The following is a 21,228-nucleotide window of genomic DNA, read 5'->3' on the forward strand; positions in this document are numbered from 1 at the left end:
CCCAAAGCTATAAACGGTGATTAATTAGCATTAATTAATAATTATTAATTAAAAAATAATAATTGATACTAAAATAATAACGCTAAAACAATCATAAATAATAAAAATTAAATAATACTTAATTACTTGATCGCCCCTGGTTTGGTTTGGATTTGGCAGATCCCGTTTCACTCTGGGTGAGACTTGCAGAGCTCCCTGTCCTTGCTCAAGGGCATTCCTACCTGGGAAACCCAGGAGAACCAGGCAGGGACCTTGTTCCTCCATTAAACACCACCCCAAGCTCGCTGTGTGGTTTGGAGCAGCCTGAGGAGAACATTGGGAATCTCTGAGCATCCCAGAGCAGGAACAGGCTGAGCTCTGGGATGGACAGAAACATCTGTGGACATGAGACCAAGCAGATATAATGTCCAGGAAGAGCTTTTCCTTCTTTTCCTCTGCTTCTCCTCAGAACCAACAAGATCTGAGTGACTTTGTCCAGCACCAGCAGCTCCCAGGCTGGGTTAATTCCTGCACCCAGGAATTAAAGCATCCACGGAGGCACAGCAGGTTGGGATGGCCACAAAAAGGAGGTGGGGCAGCTGGCCAGGATTTGTGCTCTTCCAGAAGAGCCCCAACCACTCAGGCAGTGGGAAAGAGGAAATATTGGAAAATAAGGCTATTTATGAAGCTTAAATAAAAAGCTGTCGTTTAGATAAAGTCATATTGAAGCAGCAGATATTCACCAAATAAAGCACTCAAGATTTACCGTATTAATTTAACGGCAGATGGTTTGCATTTGGTGGAAATGTGCAGCTTTTTCTGGTTTAGACAGAAATTTACTTTTGTTGCAATAACAAAGCCACAGCATTCACCAAGTCCTTCCCCTGCCCCACGGCAGGCCCGTGTTGGTCACCTTTAATCTGGCTTTTAAATAAGGTTCTCTATTAATATATCTTAAAAAAAAATATATATTCCCCGTGAGCAATCAATACAGCAAGATGTGCTACAAGTTCAGTGACAGGGGAAAAAAAAATAAGAAATCAGCTGCAGCTTGAGAGAAATAGAGCCCCATTTAAGAGCTGAATTCAGTCCATTAGTGGGTTAAACACAAAGCCCTGCCTGAGCTCAGCACTGCTGGGTGGCCTGGCTGAGAAATGAGAGGCAGCAATTTCCCCTCCACGCCGGGCCTGATTTCCATTTGTGCTGAAACCCCTCTGCACCGCTCTGGAGGGGCCTTAAAGTGACTTTAAATGACAGCTCCCTGTGGCAGAAAGGGTTCCAGTGTCCATTTTAAAGTCATCATTCCCGGAGTGGGGCAGGATGCTCCCTCTCCACCATCAAAGGCCATTCCAGGCTCAGGGAAGCAGAGAGGCTGATGATCCTCTCGGGGCAAAGTGGCCCAGGATGGTCTGGATGCTCTAATGGCCCTCAGTGAGCTTGGAAAAGCATTTTGAGATCCATGGCTGGAAAATGAGATGCAAATGCTCAGTGTTATCGTTAATAAAGCCAGGTAGTGGCAGAGAAACTCAGGATTTTAGGAAAAAAACTGTAGCAAACCTCAATTTTTCCTCCCCTGCTTTTGAATGAAGTCGTAGCTCACCCAAACTGGGACTGTGGGGAAGCACTGCAGAGCAAAAAGTGAAAACATCTTCCAAGCCCCCTCAGAATTTGGGGTGAACGGGAGAAAATATCAGCTGAGGACATAAGACAAAGCAGTGAAGAGGCCAAATGGCCTCAGGATCTGCTCCTGAAGAGATTTTCTCTTTGTGAGGAGATCCCTCCTCAGGCTGGTGGCTGTTTTCCCAGTTAGAACTGGAAATGCATTCAAATGCTGCTCTTTGTCAGGGATGACCCAGACAAGGCCCACGCACAGAAGGTGAACACGACACGCTGAGAAAATAAAGATTTCTCCACACAAAGGGGCTGAGGGAAGAGCAGCTGCTGAGCTGTGGCAGCCATGGACACACGGTACAAATGCAAAAAGTTTAATTCCAAGAAACCTTCTGGAAGAGAAAGACAATTCTGGTTTATCTGAGATGGAGGAGAGCTCAGAGCCTGAAGGAGCTCCAGGAGAGCTGGAGAGGGACTGGGGACAAGGCCTGGAGGGACAGGACACAGGGAATGGCTTCCCACTGCCAGAGGGCAGGGATGGATGGGATCTGGGGAAGGAATTCCTGGCTGGGCTGGAATTCCCAGAGCAGCTGAGGCTTGGATCCCTGGAAGTGTCCAAGGCCAGGCTGGACATTGGGTCTTGGAGCATCCTGGGACAGTGGGAAGTGTCCATGCCATGGCAGGGGTGGCACTGGATGGGCTTTGAGGTCACTTCCCACCCAGACCATTTAATTCCATGACAAAGCAATTCCAAACTCCAAGTTTAAGCCTTTCAGTCATTCCCTGGTGGTCATAACAATCCAAAGCCACAAGATGCCAAGAACAGCTGAATTTAAAAGGCAGCTCCAACTCCAGAAGCCAACAACTCATCTTCATCCTCCTCCCTACACACAGCAAGCAATGGTCTTAAAAACGTTAAAAATCATCAAAAAGGTTGTCCCAACTCCTTCATGGCTCATAATTATTCCTTCTCTAAAATATTCAGGGAACCTCAGAAGCTCCACAAAGTTAAAGGATGAGGTTGTGTTCTGTCTGCAGCTGACAAAGCACAGAAGATGAGGAGGGGAAACCCGACTTCCATTTTCCTATGAAACCCCTTTAAAATTGACTCGACTTCCTCAGCAAATTCACCTTCTGCCAGCAACTTTAATCCTTAAACGGTTATTGTTAAAAAGGAGTTTTTATTCCCTCAAAAGACAAGAGCAGAAGGAAATGACTTTGTCATATCTGACTGGTTCGGGAAACACAAAATCCAATTCTGAAGGGGAGCAGATAAGGGCAGAGCCATGGAAGAGCCATCAGCTCAGCAAACACCAAATAATGAACAGTGCAGAGGTTGCCCAGTGTGATAAAACTCTCCATTAGCACGGCTGGGTTTAAATGAGGGATAATTGTGGCACGTCCGCAGCCAAAGATTATTGAATTTTTATCTCTGGGAAGGGGACTTTGACAGCCTCACCCCAAAGCCACCAGCAGGGTCAGGGTCTCTTTTTAAGATTTCCCAAAATCAGACCTGCCCAGCTCCATCTTGTGCTTTCTGGGTGTTCAGAGCTGTGCCTGTAAATTCCCTGTTTGCATCCAAGGAAAAACCGCTGCCTTCCCCCAGGGCCGCCACCTCCACTCATGGGCTCGTTGGCATTCGGGAATTTCTGGAGTTACACCAAAAATTCAGGTCCTGATCACTCACTGAACATTTGGGTGATGCCCTCAGTGGGACCAGGATCGAATCTCAAGTTGTTGGGGCAGAAAAGAGAAACAATCAAAGGATGAAAAGTTCATTTATAAGCACGAGGTCAGGACAGCCTGTGTCACTTCCCACTGCTGCCCCTTCTTCCCCTTGCTCCAGACACTCCTGGCATTTGTGTACAGACATTTTAGGATGAAGTTATTACAAAGGAAGATGAATTTTTATTGTCAGGAGGATGCTGCCAAGTGAAATATTACATTTTGTGCTTTTATGTTTATTCACCACTGCGTGGAACGTCCTCTCTGAGGCCTGAAAGTCGCGCTCGTGCCCTTTAATATCTGGAAAATATTGATTTATTAAAAAACCTGAGTTTCAACCAGACCTGAAATTATAAATGATGTTTTATTTTAACAGCTCTGACTGTTAGAACATAAATCCTCCAACTCTCCTAGTAACTAAATAAATATTTGGCTACTGAACTTTGATAGCATTTCCCACTGGGTTTTGTTTAATTTTGTTATTTGTTTAGACTCCTCTAAAGTGAGAACAGAGCAAGTGTTGTCACACAGGTATTGAGAAGTCAAGGTCTGGGTTACAGGAATATTAAAGCTACCTGGAGTAATTAGGGTTTTAATTGTTAACTGATTGTATAACCTTAATTATCCTTCTGGATCCAAAGGATCTGATCATGGAAAGCTGAGTGAGGGATTTAAAGTCCTGCTCTAGAGCAGAATTAGAAGCCATAGGATGGATTTCAGTCACCCAGAGAGGCTCTGCTGCCAAGGGACAATGATTTAATGGACGTAAAACACTGTGACTTTATTCAGCACCAGCAAACCTCCCTCATGAATTCCCAGAAAAAAAACCCCCAAAAAAAGTCTGAGCTGATTTTCAATTCCAAACTCCCAAGAGAGCTCAGCTGCCCACAGTCCTGGGTATCTCCAGGATTCTGCTCCCAATTTCCAAACCAAACTGCAGAAATTCCCTCTATCCTCACCACATTCCCCTGGGTCCCGGGATCCCCTCGAGCTCTGTGGAATTTTTATTCCATGCTTTTGCATTTCCAGCTCCTCAGATGTTTCCTTGCACACCCTGAGACACCAGGGGATGTTCAGTATTTGTAAAACACACAGGGTTTAATTCCAGGGATCCTGGGCAGGAGGAAGAACTCAAACCAAGACAAAGGCCACCTCACCAGGGTGACAGACATTTGAGGATGAAGTTATTACAAAGGAAGGTGAACTTTTATTGTCAGGAGGATGCTGCCAAGTGAAATACTACATTTTGTGCTTTTATGTTTATTCACCGCTGTGTGGAACGTCCTCTCTGAGGCCTGAAAGTCGCGCTCGTGCCCTTTAATGTCTGGAAAATATTAAATTTTGGGAATCTTGGCAGGTGAGACCCAACCTGTGGTCCTGGGCTGAGATGGTGACAGAGCTGTGGGTGATTCCTCATGAATTAATGGCAGTGGAGAGGTTTCTCTGGGAAGCAGCAGAGCTGAGGTCAGCCCATGCCAAGCTTTTTGTAGATGGGCCTCTGAGCAGGCCTCACCGACTGCAGTGAGGAGAGAAACCACACTAATCACATCCCCAGCCCTTTCCAGCCAGCCAGAAATCCCTGTTCCTGAGGGGAGGAGTGAGAGCTGAATCCCAGGAGAATGAAATGGCCCCTGGCAGGCAGGAGCAGCGCTGGGCTCTCCTGGCTCTGCCCTCCTGGCACCTCACTTCACCCAGGGTGACATCAGGGTCACACCCAGGGGGATATCCCTCGTTAAATCCCCTCCAATTGCTCCTGGAATTTCTAACCACATCTCCTTTTAAATATTCCAGTCGCCCTTGGGATTTCTAACACAGGTCTCTTTTTAAATGTTCAGCGGCCTGGTGATGCTTCGATGCTCTGGAGCGGGTGAAACCTGCCTGGCACTGCTTCCTGCTCCTGGGAATGCCATCAGCAGGCACTGCTGGGAAGCTCCAGGGCTGAAAGACTTTTCCAAGTTGGAAGTGATATTCCTGGGGCCCTCCCGTGGTGCCCCCACAAGGAACAAAGAGACAAAGCCGCTTCGCTCTGCTTCCCTCTGACATAAACCTGCTTGGAAAGCGGGAACAAAAGGTGCTCATTCCTGCTAAAATCCAGTGTTTCTGCTGTTCCCATCCCCAGGCAGAGGCTTCCCATGGAAATTACTCACTCTGGGATGCTGAGAGGCTGGAGAAAGCTGCCTTGGTGCGTCCTGCCAGCCACTCCAGGCTCTCGTGCAGGTTGGCCAAGGCCTTGAGGTCGCTGACGTCCCGCAGGATCTCCTGCTGCGGGATCAGTTTGTCTCCCAAATTCCCAATCAGAACTTCGGATTCTTTGCCAAAAGCAGCCCTGGAATGGAAAGCAAAGCCCGCTCAGGAACGTGGAATCAGGGACAGCAGGAGGAGGCCTCAGTTGCACCTCAGGGAAGCTCAGCCCGGCCCTTGCGGGACCATCCCAGGGATGTTTTCTGAGGGAATTCCAGAGAAAAACCCAGGGAGGTCTTTCCCATCCTTCTCCTTGCATTTGCAATCCTGGAATCCCACCTCACTCCTCAGAGTTCCAAACTCCCACCCCTCCTCACCCCACAGGCAATTCACACCTTGCAGGTGCTTCCTGGGTCTCCCTGGGATTTCCATAAATAACACTTTTCCATCTTTCCCTGGAAATCAGCTCTTCCAATCCCCGATTCACTTATTTTTCCCCACATCCATTTAAACAAGTTCCTGGTGAAACCCCTGTGGCTGATCATGACAGACAAATGATTTGAATATCATTAATTATTTGACTGCCAAGGAGATCCCACCTGGTGAAAAATAATGACCAAGAGAAATGTGTTTAACTCAAAAAAGCTGGAAAAAATATTTTCCATCCAGATTTAGCTTTCCCAATCCTTGTCTCCATGAAGAAGAATGTTTGGTTGCTTCCCAGGAGTATTCCCATGTCAAATATTCTCATTTTGCAAGTAAAAGAGGAGACTCCAAATGACTTTTTGGGCATCAGTAGAATGGAAAAAAATCAGGACACAGCTCCTACATCCAATTCCAAGAGCTCCCAGCTGAACCCAGGTGGATTTCACTGCCAGGCTCAAAGTGACACACATTTCCCTGTTCCTCAGCCCACTTCTTCCATCATTAACTGCTCTTTTGTTGGGAATTTGAATTCCACTTCCATCCAGCTCTGCAAATCTCCACATCCTGCCATCAGTTCTTTCTGAGCTCACCATGAGGAAGCATCACTGAGCAGAACAGCTCCAAGGAGAGCAGCAAAATCACCCCAACACTGGCACTTTCTGGTCAGTCTGAGTGGTTTTCTTGCCAGATTTTATCCCCAGATTTGTGGGAATTCACTGGCACTTGAGAAAAAACACAAACCAAAAAAATCCTCCAATCCTGAAATGGTTTTAAATTGCTCAGTTGGATTAATTAAAGGCAAAAAACCCAAAAATAGCCTCCCTTAAAAAGAACTTTTTGAGATTAACAATGCCATTTGTAGGATTAATTAAACTGGAGATTCCTCATGTATTCAGGTTCAGAATTTATGTAAGCCTCAAAAATAACCCCCAAATCGAGCCCAAATCCTCCAAAACTCCTTTACCTTCCTGAGACAAGCAAAAGCAGAAGGAAACTTTTGGGATATGGAAGGAAGACCCAGGTACTGACTCAGTTTTACACCCCTGAGGTGAAACTCCTGATAATAACAGGATTTATTCATTTGTGCTTGGGATGAGGCAGATTTTCCTGTGGGAAAATGTCTAAAAACCCCTTTAATATAAAGGAGCAGACTGAGTAAATGGAAATGATTCACACCTATGGAAAACTCCACAGATTCATAGTCCCATGATGGGGGAAAAAAAGTGTTCCCAAAGGGGAAAAAGGGCTCCAATTTGCTGCCAATTGTACAAACCTGTCCTTTCGCCTTTTAGAAATATTGTGGATATAATAAATCGAGCCTGAGGGATTGGAGAAGGAGATCTTTTATACCTGAGAGAGAAAGAAACAAGGGAAGAGAGCCAGAAAAGCTGAGAATGGGAGAGCTCAGAGGGAAGGGAAAAGCCTCCCATGAAGGCCTCAGGAAAGGACCTGTGGTGGGAAAAACACGGAGACAGCAAAAGAGAATAAAAATAATGGAAACCTTCAAGCCCAACAGTGCAAAAAAAAATAAATAAAAATGCTGGCAGATGTCTGGAACAGCAGCTGGAACAACCTGAGATTCAGCTTTTGAGGAAAACCTTGGCTGCCCAGAGAGGGGGAACAAGAGAACGTCAACCCCATCCCAAGGCAGGGAAAGATGGCAGAGAAGCTGTGGCTGTCCCTGGATCCCTGGAAGTGTCCAAGGCCAGGCTGGATGAGTCTTGGAGCATTCTGGGATGGTGGAAGTTGTCCCTGCCCATGGCAGGGGGTGGATCTGGATGGGCTTTGAGGTCCCTTCCAACCCAAACCATTCTGGAATTCTGGGATTCTTTCCCAATTCCACTTTCTGGGTTTGCCCAGACTTTATTTACACAACGGGAATTTGCAGCACCTTGATCCCTTTGGAAACAGCTGAAGTGATTCAAGGTGTGACCTGTCCCAGGAGCTCTGTCCCAACCTCCTGAATTTATCACCTCCAAGCACCCTCTGGAGGAGCTCATGGAGCCTTCCCAACTCCCTGCAGTGCAGAATTATCCCTCTTCTTCTGTCCCTGATCCTGGGAGCAGAGCCCAACCCCCCCAGCTGTCCCCTCCTGTCAGGGAGACAAGACAGAGCACAAGGTCCCTCCTGATCACCCTTTTCTCCAGGCTGAGCCCCTTCCCAGCTCCCTCAGCTGCTCCTGGAGCTCCAGACCCCTCTCCAGACCCTTCCTGTGCCACCTGCAAAAGCTGGGAAGGGTTTTTTAATTATTCCATTTAATTTAGCCCAAGAACCTGATCCCAAGTTCAGCTTCAGGAGCTTGTTGGGAGCTAAAAGTGGGAGTAAAATCCCCACAGCTCAGGTTTGGAGCTCAGCTCTACAACCAGAATTATTTTAATAGATTATTTCATCCCAAATTCCCAAAAACCTCCTGAGGTTCCCACAGCTGTGGTTTCCCCCGGGCACACAGCAGGCTTTCCCCACTTGCTGCAGAGCTGCTCCAAACCCCAGGAATTTCCACACCACCAGATCCAAGCTCTTTTTCCCACTGCTTTTCCCTCTCCAAGGCAGAGCTGGGAACATCTCTGGGGTTTCTCAGCAGCACCTCCTCCTGGGGAATGAACTGTGGGATCTCCTTTCTCCGGAGATAAGGGCAGCCTGTTTCACACCCACCCCGCTGCCAAACAACCTCCAGAGCTCCAAAAACCAATTCCAGCAGCAGAGGTTGGGCTTTGCTTCCCTTCCTCCCCTCGCCAAGCTCTGAGCTCCTCTAAGATGCTCCAGCAGGTCCCTCTGGAATTCCCGCTGGGATATTAATGGGAAATTCTGCTGGTGCCTCCTGACTTCTCCTCACTCAGGAGACAGTGAGACAACGAAATCAATCTCTGCCCACAGGCAGAGGAGATTTTGTTTTGTTTGGATTCTTTTTTGTTAAACAAATGAGTTACAGGAAAGTTGGGGAGGGAAGGAAAGCTGTGCATGGGTCTCTGCCAGAGGACAAAAACTGGTGGCTTTCAGGATTTGTTTAAAACTTCCAGGATTTGTTTAATTTATCAATATTCAATATGCTGCTGAGTAATTCCATGAAGTGAAAAAAGAACATTTCCCTGAATTTCATCAGTAGCTTGAACCTTCTTTTCCAGGAAGGGACATGTAGTCCTGCCCTGCTGGGGCAGAATCGGGGCCCATGAACATCAAATATTGAAGTTTTAAATATCTTAGAGGTTAAATGATAACGAAATGAGCTCTCCCAAGATCTCCCTGCGAACCAAGGGATCCACAGGACCCTATTCTCTTTGGCTCTGCTGCAGTGTCCAGGCAGAATTATTCCCAATTCATCAGCAGTGCCAAGAGAAAGAAGCAGCAGCAGCAGTGAAGAAATCATGTTCCTTTGTATTAGGAGAAAAGGCTGGGAAAAGGCTGCTTAAATGGCAAGAGAATGACGAAAAAAAAAATTGGATGAGCAATTAATTTTATTTTGAAGCTTTCAGGAGGGATCTATTCAACCACCACCATCCTGGAGGAAGTTTCTAAGCCATCAATGGCTAAATCTGGCCCAGACCAATTATTATGATTTAAATTAATGCTACAGGAGCGTTCACACGGCACTGGGAGGAACTGGGGCTTAACAGATGATGCTCTGTGCAAACAGATACTGAGAAAAGATCTTTGTCCTAAAGCCTGGGCTGAAAAAAGCCATGGCACAGGAGCTTATCCCAGGAAATTCAGCATGGATGACTTAATAGGCTTTTCCTAAAGGCTTTCCATTGGAGCTCCTCTGATCCAGTGTCACAAAATACTTCAATTAATGGCCAGGAGAATGGAATAAATGGAATAAAATGCATATTAGAATGAAAATGTAGGCTCTTGACAGCATCAGGCCATCCATTTTTGCCTGGCCATGAATTTCCACTCAGCTAGCAGAGCCCCCTGGAGCTTTGCTTTTTGGATCCACAATGATGGATCAGGAATCCCAGGAAGAGCCAGGAGTGGCTTCCCAGCAGCTTCCCAGGTGAGGAAATGAAGGATAAACGTGAAGGCAGGTGAGGACTGAATCCATGAAATTCAGCTCAGGGACTGCACAGAGACCCCAAGGGCTCTGCAGCCTCTCCCTGCTCCACTGGCAATGTTTTAAATCCCTGTCCAAGCTGCAAACCCTTCTGTGACCCCACAGATCCTGTCCTCTCCAGGCTGCATCCTCCCTGTCACGGGGCTTCCAGGCAGGGAAGGAGGAAAATGACAATCTGGGCAAATTAGACTTGTTATTTTCAACAGCTTCTCCTCCTCCTCCTCCAGTTTTACAGCCAAGTGCCAATCAAGGAAGTGATGAATAGGGATGGGAATGTGCAGGCTTTGGAATCTCACAGGAGCTGAGCCATTCCCAGCACGAAGGGAAAGGGAATCTGCCTCTTTCCAGGCTTTCACTGGCATGGAAGGTAGGAACAACCTGGTTTTTGGGCACAAAGAGTCGTCTCCAAAAGAATTCCTGCTGGAAATAATCAGAATTTTTCATTTGTTCTCCTGAGTTAGTTCCTGGAGTTGGGATTGGAGGGGAAGCTCCACCAGGTCACAGCTCAAATTAAAGATTCCTTTGACAGCATTAATTTTGGGAATTCCTGCCCAGTACAACCAGCTGGGTCAGAAAATGCTGCTCCCTTCACCATGAGGGTGATCAGAGCAGCACCAACCAGCAGCACAGGGATTTGCCAGGATTCCAAACAATCCTTTCCTTCCCCAATCCCAGGCACTTCCCTGGCTTGGATCACAAAGACAACTCTCCAAATGGCTTTGCCTGAACAGCAGAGTGAGCAGAAATTGCACCAGGAAAAGCTTAGGTTGGATATTGGGAAGATTTCTTCCCCAAAAGGCTGCCCAGGGCAGGGGTGGAGTCCCCAGCCCTGGAGGGATTTCAAAGCCATGTGGCTGTGGCACTTGGTCAGTGGTGGCTTTGGCAGGGCTTGAAATGCTTGGACTCGATGATCTCCAAAGTCTTTCCCATTTCTCAGATGATTCCAGGATTCTCCTTACACCTGGAAACACGACAACTATCTGTTCCTGCTTTTTGCTGCTGCTCTCCTCGAAACCCTTTCACAACTTCCCACAATATTTTACCTTATAAAATCCTCCTCCTCCTCTCTCTTGGGCCTCAGCTGCTTGGGCTGAGCCATGTTGCTCCAGTTGGGCAAGGATTTCAGGAGCCTGCTGATATCATCGTCCTTGGCCCAGGATGCGCTGATCACCAGCTTCTCATCCGACTGCACGATGGTCCTGCAGGGAAAACACCAACAACCACCTCAGAGAGCAGCAAGCTGTGCTTCTAGAGCCACTTTAAATTTAATTCTGTATTATCCACTGAATTCCATTTCACACAAAGGGGGATTAAGCAGTGAGGAAAGGATCCAGAGAGGAATTTCACACAGAGCTGACATGGAGGGGACAGCAATGCGGGTGTGGACAGGGTAGGAAATTCCCTTAAACACACAACTCCTGATGGACTTGGAGACATCTTTTAAGGGAAAAAGAGCCATTTCCCTAAATTCCCCAATTCCCCAACTCTGGAAATTCAGTTTGGCACCCAGCTGGAGGAGGTCACCCTGCACTGGTGTCTCCATGGATCATTTTCCTCTGGAATCTCAGCGGAGCTCAGCAGCCTCTGCCCTGGCTGGAAGCCACCACCCGCCCTGAGCTGGCCCAGCCTGGAGACCAGGGCTGAAGCAATGAAGGGGAATGAAGGGTCCAAGATCCAAGATCTTCTTCCCAAGTCATCCAAAGCATCTCCTGATGAAGATTCCAGCTAAATCCTATGTGGGAAACTGAGTCAGGGATTGCTGCGTGTTCCAATTGGGAAGAGTTTCCCCTGTTTCATATTTTTGGCAGGGTAACTCAGATATCTGAATTCCTGACTGGGAATTTCAGGAGACAAACGGGATGCTGTATTTGGAGGAGTCAATCCAGGACCTTAAAGATCCTCATTTCCACCCCCATCCATGGCAGGGACACCTCCCACTGTCCCAGGCTGCTCCAAGTCCCAGTGTCCAGCCCGGCCTTGGACATTCCAGGGATCCAGGGGCAGCCACAGCTGCTCTGGGAATTCCAGCCCAGCCAGGAATTCCTTCCCCAGATCCCATCCATCCCTGCCCTCTGGCAGTGGAAGCCATTCCCTGTGTCCTGTCCCTCCAGGCCTTGTCCCCAGTCCCTCTCCAGCTCTCCTGGAGCCCCTTTGGGCCCTGGAATGTGCTGGAAGCTCTCCCTGGAGTTTTCTCTTCTCCAGGTGAGCATTCCCAGCTCTGCCAACCTGTCTCCAGGTTGGAATGGACTGAGCCAACAGAGACTCTCCCACACCCCAGCACCCCCTGACAGGCAGAGCCATTCCAACCCTCCTGGATCCAGGCGGGAATGCTGGGGCAGCGATGAGGTGTCAGCAGCATTCAGGTGGTGATTTGGGGAATAAATAGAAATAAAAACAACAACACACCGAGCATCTGCATTTTGCAAAGGAGAAGAGGAGGACAGGAGCCAACTCTGATCCATCCTGAAGAGAACAGCTCATTTCTCATCCCACCCTTTCCCCATCCACCAGGAAAACAAGCTCGGCTCAGGAACCGCACAGGATTTGTGAAAACGGATTTGTCACATGCACTTACAAACAAATTTCCTTTCCCTTCAAGTTTCACATTCAATCTGTCACACACAAAAGGCTGAGTTTTGTTTCCAGCCACACAAGACCTTGGTGTCAACATTCCCATTTGGCCTTCTGCTGCTGGGAGGGAGTTGGTGCTTTTCCATTCAGGGGGGGGAAAAAAAAAAATTAAAAGGAAAAGGTTTTTTATTTTTCACCAGGTTGAAAACTGAGGGGGATAAAAGAGATCCACCAGCAGCCCTGACATCTGAGATGGAAAAAGGGGATTTGATGATATCTGGGCATTGCTGTGCCAAGGCAAGACAACTGTTCCAGAGAATACATCAGCCAGGGCTTTGTCCTCTGCACATTTAAATGACTGCAGTAATACTCTCCTTCCCTTGGGAGTCTATTTCACACTTGAACAAATCCAACTCTTGGATAAAAAAACTCCTGATACCGAGCTCGTGTTTTATTTTCCTCGATTTCATCCCATTACTCCCCGTTATTTCCCCTCTCAGCTCAGCTCTCTCCACGTCCAGTTTGCTCCCTTCAATTATTTCCAGCCTTATCGTGGCCCTTCAGACATCCACGACTCCAAGGCATCTTTGGGAGTGTCCTGGTGGAGTTACACAGAGCCACCATCCTTATTTTCCCCTGTCCTCCAAATCCCAGTTGTTTGTGGAGCCAGCGCTGGGGAGGAGACGGGGGAGGATTTTGGGATACTCCAACAAGCTGCAAACTCAGCCTGGTGTCCTCGCTTTTCCAGGGTCAGCGTTTTCCAAGAGCCTGATCCATGATTCCTGCTTTCCTCGCCTTTTGGTGGTACCCATGGTTCCACGGAATCCTGGAATGGTTTGGGCTGGAAGAGACCTTCAAGCCCAACTGGAGCCATGGGCAGGGACATCTCCCACTGTCCCAGGATGCTCCAAGCCCTCTCCAGCCCGGTCTTGGACACCTCCAGAGATGGGGAGTCCCCTCTGGCTCCATGGATCCACTTAAACCAGTGAGCTCCCAAGTAATCCATGCTGGGACAGCCCCAGCACTACTTGGATCCCTTGGAATTACATCCCCACTCTTTCCCAAAGCTCCAACACCTCCTGATTTTGATGGATTTACTCCAACCACCCCTCATTGAGAAGATGCTGAAGAGGGTGGAACATCCCCAATCTCCACTGGATGCCCAGATTTTCCCAGCTCCCATTTCCCATGTTTTATTCCAATTTGGGTCCTTGAGTGAATTATCCCAGGATGGGGTGTGACATCTTTTAGTACAAATCAAAACTTTTCCTTTCACCCCCACTCCCCTTATCCCAAACTCCATAATTTTTGCTGCTGCTGCCAGAAGGAGCTGACCTTGGCTGGATCCAGGTGCCCACCAAGCTGTTCCATCACTCCCCTCCTCAGAGGACAGAGGGAGGAAAAATGATGGAAAAAACCCCTTTTATTGTTGAGCAGACATCATAAAATATGGAATATCAGTCTGGGACGCCCGTCCTGGATGTGTCTTTCCCAAAATCTTTCCCATTCCCAGCCTGCTGGTGAGGGGGAACGTTGGAGCGACAGCCTTGACGCCGTGGCCAAAATCCTGGTGTGTGCCACACCAATCCTGCACTGTGAGGAATTGTTTCTCCGATGGGAAATAATACTGTAATATCCCTGGACACAGCTGGGGGGCTGTGGCTTTCCATTGGGAAACATCTGGAAGCCACAGGGGTGAACTGGGCTCCTCAGCCTCGTGCCAGGTGGATTTTGGGATGGTTTTTCCCTCTTCCCGTGGGCAAGGTGATGTTTCCATGCTCAGCTCGTGCTGCCACGGGTTAAAAAGCAGCTGGGCCAGGCACCCACAGCCTGAGGCGACACCCCCGCCCCAAAAAGAGTCAAAAAGGCAACTTAAACCCCAAAAGTTCACATGAGGAGGGGAAGATGCCATTGAGAAGCAGAAAAGTGAGTGGTAAAAGCATTTCCTGGGGAATCAAAAAATCCGGTTTGGCTGCCACATTTTGGCTGAGTTAATCTGCTCTTTTTCTCAAAAAAGGGGTGTAGATTTATTTTGCCTAGCTGGAAAGCAGGAGGGGTTTCTTTTCTTCACCATTTTGATTTTTTTTCCCCCCAAATTTAGCTGAGAGAGTTTAGACAAAGGAGTTCTGGTCACCACAAGCTGCCTCCAGAGAGGGAGCTGAGCACCTCCCAAGGATTTAATCACTTTTAAAACTCTCTGAACCACATTTTGGTGATGCCCATCTCTTTTTAGGACTAAAAAGACTCATTTGGGAGAGGGATTCCTTTGCTCAGAGCCTTCAGAGAGGTTCAAAAATGAACAAGGCGAGGATGAAGATGGGGAAGAAGAGGGTGGACGCACAAGACAGAGCTTGGCGTGGACAACAAAATAAAAATACGCCACTTCAACGTGGGCATGAGTAAATAATGGTGCAAAAATTGATGTAGAAAGACATGGAAATAGATTAATTTTAGCATTTGAGACAGCAAATTTTGTCAGAGAAGAGTGTTGGCAGAAGATTAAAAAGAAGGGCTCATCTTAAAGGGAGGAACTGTGAACTGGGCAGATTTCTCCTTTCAGTATCTCCAAATATCCCACAAAAATGGTTTTATACTCTGGTTTTTAACATAAAATGGTTTTTAACTCCAGAGCTGAGCTGCTCTCCTGGAAATCTGCTGGAGACGGGGGTTGGACACGACTGGAAAGTGCTGCCAGCACGGCAGGAGGTTTGGGGGCTCCATCTCCCGTTTTTATTTGCATTTCTAGCCCCAGCCCCTCATCGATTAGTCAGAAATCAGAGCTGGCATTTGTAAACAGTTTGGGTGGCAAACTGGAATTGGAATTTGGACAAAAATGCGATTTGCAGGAGGCACCTCACCTACACCAAACTTCCAAAATTCGTCATCAATTAACACACGAGAGCTGCCATTTATAGGAATGTCCAATCCCATCCAGCCCCCTTAGGTTTGATATTTTTCTTTCTAAATCCCTGGAAAACACGAGCCAAATGGAGCTCAGACATGAACAATCTCAGCTGTGCATTTCCCAGTGCTGACGTCTTTTCCCGAGCTGTTCTGCAGAGAGTTCTGGATAAAATCCTGCCTGGAGGAGCCTCCCTTTGGATGCTTTTCACCCACATTTGCTCACATTCGCCCTGAAGGAACAAACCCTACAAAAACACCTCTCTGGCTTCCCAAATTCTCACTTTTTGCCATCCCAAGAGCAGCCCTTGCTCCGCCAGCTTTGCCGGACGGGATCGACTCCCAACTCCAAGGAGTTCATCCTGGTTTTAAGGAGCTGGAAATAATCCTTACTCCACCAATTTCACCGGATTCATCCATCCCAACAGCCCAGGGAAAACCCTGGAGCAAAGGGCAGGGCTGTGTGGAGCCCGGATCCCTGCAGAGGGCATAACATCCCCGCGGATGGAAGCGGGAACGCCGGGAGCCGCTCCGCTCCCCTGCATCCCCGGGAATGGATACGGATTTCTATTTCAGTCATTTGCCAGCAGCAAAACGAGAACATTTCCTGTTTTTTTTCCTCTCCCTGCAATCAGGAGATGGCCAAATTAGCGTTGTCCTAATTAGCCCTCAGCAGGTGCCAAAGCCAGGAATGGCAAAGGAAGGAAGGAAGGACCTTCGAGTTCAAGCCAAACAAATCAAATCCATTGTCTGGCTCCAGGCAGCCAAGTTTTGGGTGAAAAAGGAATATTTTGGACAATGGCACACGAGCAGTTTGTAATTCTGGGGGGTGTTCAGGCAAAGTTTAGCCTCTGCTCACTGCTATTGTTAATAATAATGATGATGATGATGATGATGATGAACTCATTTGCCGGATGAAGTTTTTCCTGAATAAAATCAGGCAATGGGAAGTAATTTCTTGGTCAGGAAGCACAAGGGCTTTTTCAGGCTCAATAGGCGTGGAGGGGATGGTGTAGAGCAGCTGTTCCAGCCCACATTCCTGCAGCATATTGTGGTGGTTTTTAATGGAATTATTTATCCCCAGGGGATGGGGCATGATCCTAGTTTTCCTGTCCATTTCACAGATGGGTAACTGGGATGTCCTTAGAAGTTATTTATTTATATTTCCCCAGGAAATCTCTGATAAATCAAGTATTTGAGGGGTTTAACCCAAACATATCCATGGCCAGTGGGATTGTGGTGCCTTGATCTTCTGTGCTTTGGTTGGAGAACGTTAGGGATGGATGATCCCAAAATGCCATTGGAACAAGGACAGAACATTTGGTGACTCCCTTTTGTCAGTTTATAGAATTGTTTTGGGAAACTTTCACCAGACCCAGTGTGTGTGGATTCATGTGGTTACTGATTCCTAAAATCATGGAATCATTTAGAGGTTGGAGAAGACCTCTAGGATTGATTCCAGCCATTCCCAGCACTGCCCAGGCCACCCCTGTCCCCAGGTGCCACATCCACAGGGCTTTTAATCCCCCCAGGGACAGGGACTCCACCCCTGCCCTGGGAAACTCCTTCCAATTCCAATTAATGCCTGACAAACGTTTCAAGGAAGAAATTTTTCCTCATATCCAATCTAAATCTCTCCTGGTGCGACTTATGGCCATTTCCTCCCATCCTGAAATTCCCAAATTGCCATGAGACCTGAACACCCAAAACTCAATAGAATTAATTCAAATAAAGCTGAATTCCTTGCAAAGGTTGAAATGAAGAACCTGAATTACTTTACCAGAGAGCCAAAGGCACATTCAGCCATTTATTTTTAAGGATGACACTTTAGGCTTTCAGTGGCCAGCTTGAGGTCACCTTTTACAATTATGGAATAGTTTGGGTTGGAAGGGACCATCCAGTTCCAGCCCCTGCCATGCAGGGACACCTCCCACTGTCCCAGGCTGCTCCAATCCCCAGTGTCCAGCCTGGCCTTGGACATTCCAGGGATCCAGGGGCAGCCACAGCTGCTCTGGGAATTCCAGCCCAGCCAGGAATTCCTTCCCCACATCCCATCCATCCCTGTCCTCTGGCAGTGGAAGCCATTCCCTGTGTCCTGTCCCTCCAGGCCTTGTCCCCAGTCCCTCTCCAGCTCTCCTGGAGCTCCTTTAGGTCCTGTAAGGTCTGGACTAAGGGAAGAACTGGAGTAATTCCTAAGCTCTACCACCCCTGTCATCCACATCTCAAGACCCTAAACCACGCTGTGATGTGGATAAATCCACTGGGAAACCATAACTCCCCACATCCCACTGATCGTTATTCCAGCTTTTTTACCCCTAGAAGGAAACACTCCTCACCCAGCCCAGCAGAGATGACTCAAGAAGCAACCCCTGACGGTCATGGCTGACCCCAAAGGGCAGCAGCTCCCCGCTGGGCTGTGCTCCTGGGCTGTACCTGTAGGCCAGGGTGCAGGTGTCCTTGTACTCCTGGAGCTTCACACACACCATGTTGAGGAACTGGTCCGAGTATGCGCTCAGGTCGTGCATGAGGTTCATCAGGTCCTGCACCGTCTTCTCCACGATCACCGTGCTCTGGGGAGGGGACAAAAGCCCAGGTGTGAGCAGCAGCTGGGTGAATCTTTACCCCAGCCCTCTCCTGCTTTGCTAATTGCTGTCACAGATGCAAACAAGCAGCTGATGTTCCCCCCGTCCTGGAGAGGCTCTGCCAGCAGCTCCTGCGAGGCTGAATAAATGCGGGAAAGGAAAAAACTGGGCAAGAAGAGCAGGAAAGTGGTTTAAGGGTTTGAGTATCAGCTCGGGAAGTCTGGATTTCTGAGCCACTTCCTGAAGTTCACCAGGTCTTTCCTTCATTAGGTGAAAGCTCAAAAGGCAAAAATGTGATTTTTAGAGGTGCAGGAATTACTGAGGTTGGAAGAGACCTCCCAGACCATCCAGTCCAACCTCTGATCAATCCCCACCTTGCCATCCCAAACAGAGCCAGGAGTGCCACTAAAACCCCCAATGAGCAGCTTTGGTTTCCTCCAGCCTGCAGGAGGTACCAAATATCCAACAATGTCCAAGACTTCAACAGCTCCATGTGAATTCTGGGATTTCTGAGACCCCCCCCAAGGTGACTTGGCACAGTTTGGATTTCTTTTGCCCACTGTGTTTGATTTTGTCGCTGCAAACAAGACAGAGGGGAGGTCCTGGAAGTCGCAGGTTGATATAAATTGAATTATTAACAGTCTGAGTAGAGTGAAGGGTTACTCCTGACCTGCAGCAAAGGCAAAGGAAGATACTGAAGCATTTGGGACCCCTGGCTGATATGAGAAATTCTGGACTTAAATTACATGGGAGGATCCCAGGGATTTGGAAAGAGCTCCCCTCCCTCTGTGTCCATCAGGATGTGAGGAGAAGTTGGTGACTCAGAGCAAAATCTCGTCAACCCCCAAATTGCCACCTCTGCCACCTCCCCACGAGCCAAATTTCCACTTCTCCCCTGATTTCCTGATTAAAGCATGGCAACATCTCCCTGATCCCTGATCCTGTTCCTCCCCTGAGGGACAGGAATTGATCCTGCTCTGCTCCCTGTACCTGACTTGGTAAAAAAGCACCTTCCAAGCTCGTCCTCATTGGGAATTCTCCCGAATCCTTGGGATAAGGGTTCCCCAAAGGCTCAGGCACTGCCTGTGCTGTTCCTGGTATGTTCTTGGCTCCCAACTGCACTTGGAGAAAAAAGCTCATCCCTTTCCACCCCTATTCATGGCAGGGACACCTCCCACTGTCCCAGGATGCTCCAAGCCCCATCCTTGGACTTGGACATTCCAGGGATCCAGGGGCTGCTCTGGGAATTCCAGCCCAGCCAGGAATTCCTTCCCCAGATCCCATCCATCCCTGCCCTCTGGCAGTGGAAGTCATTCCTTGTGTCCTGTCCCTGCAGGCCTTGTCTCCAGTCCCTCTCCAGCTCTCCTGGAGCCCCTCCAGGCCCTGGAATATTCTGGAAGCTCTCCCTGGAGCCTTCCCTTCTCCAGGAGAACATTCCCATCTCTCCCAGCCTGGCTCCAGAGCAGAGGGGCTCCAGCCCTGGAGCAGCTCCGTGGATTCCTCTGGAATCTCTCCAGCAGCTCCAGGTCCTGCTGCTGTTGTCCCCAGGGCTGGGGCAGCTCTGCAGGTGGGGTCTCACCTGAGCAGAGCCTGATGTGGTTTGAGATTTAAGTCAAGACCAGGATGGGCTGAGAAATGTGCTGAGGGATTAAAGTCACCATTGATCCCTCAGGAGTAAAAAAAAAAAGAAAATAAAACCTTTTAAGATTTTATTAATAAGAAATCCTCCCTAGCTTGTGCAGGAACACAGAAGACAAAAGCAATTCCTTTCCTTTTTGAGTGGATAATCAGCTTTTTTCCTTTTCCACTAGGATTTCAGTGGTGGGGGGAGGTTTCCAGCAGACCCGTGGCATCAGCTGGTCTCCCACAGCTTCCCAGGAGCAGGATCTGTCCCGCCAGGAATCCTCGTGTGAACCCTCCTGGCTTGGACACCAAACCACACCAGGAGGAATCAAACCTGGCCTCGACCCAGCTCATTTCCATTTCTTTTTGTAACTCAGCACTTGGAAAAAACAACCTAAAAAACCCACAAATGGATGTTAAACCAGAAAGCATTGTGGTTTTTATGGAGTTTTCCCCTCTTATTTTCCTCACCAACATTAAAATTCCAGCAAAGCTCCTGCCAGTATCTGGATTTTAGAATAAATCCTATTGATCTAAAGGGAACACAGAGCTACTTGAATGATTAAAAAAAAATAATAATAAAAGGGAGGAAAAAAAGGAATTTCCATATGAAAGAAGGCACTGCCAGATACTTAATGGCCCTTTCCCTTCGACATCTTAACCTTTCCCAAAGCCCTGCTGCCACCTCTGCAGGTGTCCCTGGGGACACCCTGTCTGAGGAGGCATTTGGGACAGCTGGGGCCAGGCCTGGAGCTTCTCAGAGTCCCCAAAATGAAAGGCAGCTCACACATTATCCCAGAGCCACAACCCCATTGCCTCTGCCCCATCTGGATTCGTTAACAGCAAATGGATGTGATCAAAGCTTAATTTTATAGAGAGGCACTTCAAGGGAGCCTTTTTTTAAAAAAAAACCCCACACTAACAAGGAAACTCATCCAGGGAACAATATCCAGCCCCTCACACCTGAATCCCAACACCACGCCGAGGGGATGGTTCATTACTCCTCCAGGAAGGTTTTCAAAGAGGCTGAAGGCTGCTAAAAATAAAAAGAAATTCCTCCTGACGCCCTCCTGTCCCTCAGCTGCGGTGGGGGATAAAACAGAGAGCACCGCTGGTTATTAACACTGTGGGGTTTGTCTTTCATGGGTTTTGCAAACATTTGCCATTATCCCTTGATTTGCTCCTAATTCCCAGCTGGGCTGGAGCTTCAGGTGATGTAAAGCAGCTCCAGGGCTGGCAGAATGGTGACACAGAACCTGGAGATACCACTCCAGCGATTCCTTTGGGATCTCAGTATTCCAGACGTTCCTTTGGGATTATTGCCCTGTGCATCCCCAACCAAAGGGGTTTAAAATGACTGGAGGAAGAGCACTGCAGGTGAAACGATGCAGCTGGGGGAGTGTTTTTAAGGGTTCCTTAAAATCGCAGTTTCAGGGCAATAAAGGTGATTTTCAACGAGTCCTCGACACGCAGGAATTCAAACCAACAGCTCAAACCTCCAAAACTTTCAGCTTTTCATGGAATCAGAGAACAATTTGGGCTGGAAGAGACCTTAAAGTGCCACCCCTGCCATGGGCAGGG

General features: G+C 48.2%; 1 protein-coding gene across 1 annotated transcript in view; it reads right to left on the minus strand.

Moving 5' to 3' along the window:
- Nucleotides 1–21,228, minus strand: part of EXOC4 (exocyst complex component 4) — a 290,233-nt gene that overhangs the window by 36,242 nt on the left and 232,763 nt on the right. Inside the window, exons 12-14 of the mRNA XM_023918813.2 lie at nucleotides 17,876–18,012; nucleotides 11,014–11,169; nucleotides 5,463–5,641 (exon numbers count right to left, since the gene is read on the minus strand). Of these exons, the coding sequence (XP_023774581.1) occupies nucleotides 5,463–5,641; nucleotides 11,014–11,169; nucleotides 17,876–18,012 (472 nt within the window). The remainder of the gene's footprint in view (nucleotides 1–5,462; nucleotides 5,642–11,013; nucleotides 11,170–17,875; nucleotides 18,013–21,228) is intronic.

The sequence above is a fragment of the Cyanistes caeruleus genome, chromosome 4 (assembly GCF_971803275.1).
Source record: "Cyanistes caeruleus chromosome 4, bCyaCae1.hap1.1, whole genome shotgun sequence".
NCBI lineage: Eukaryota > Metazoa > Chordata > Aves > Passeriformes > Paridae > Cyanistes > Cyanistes caeruleus.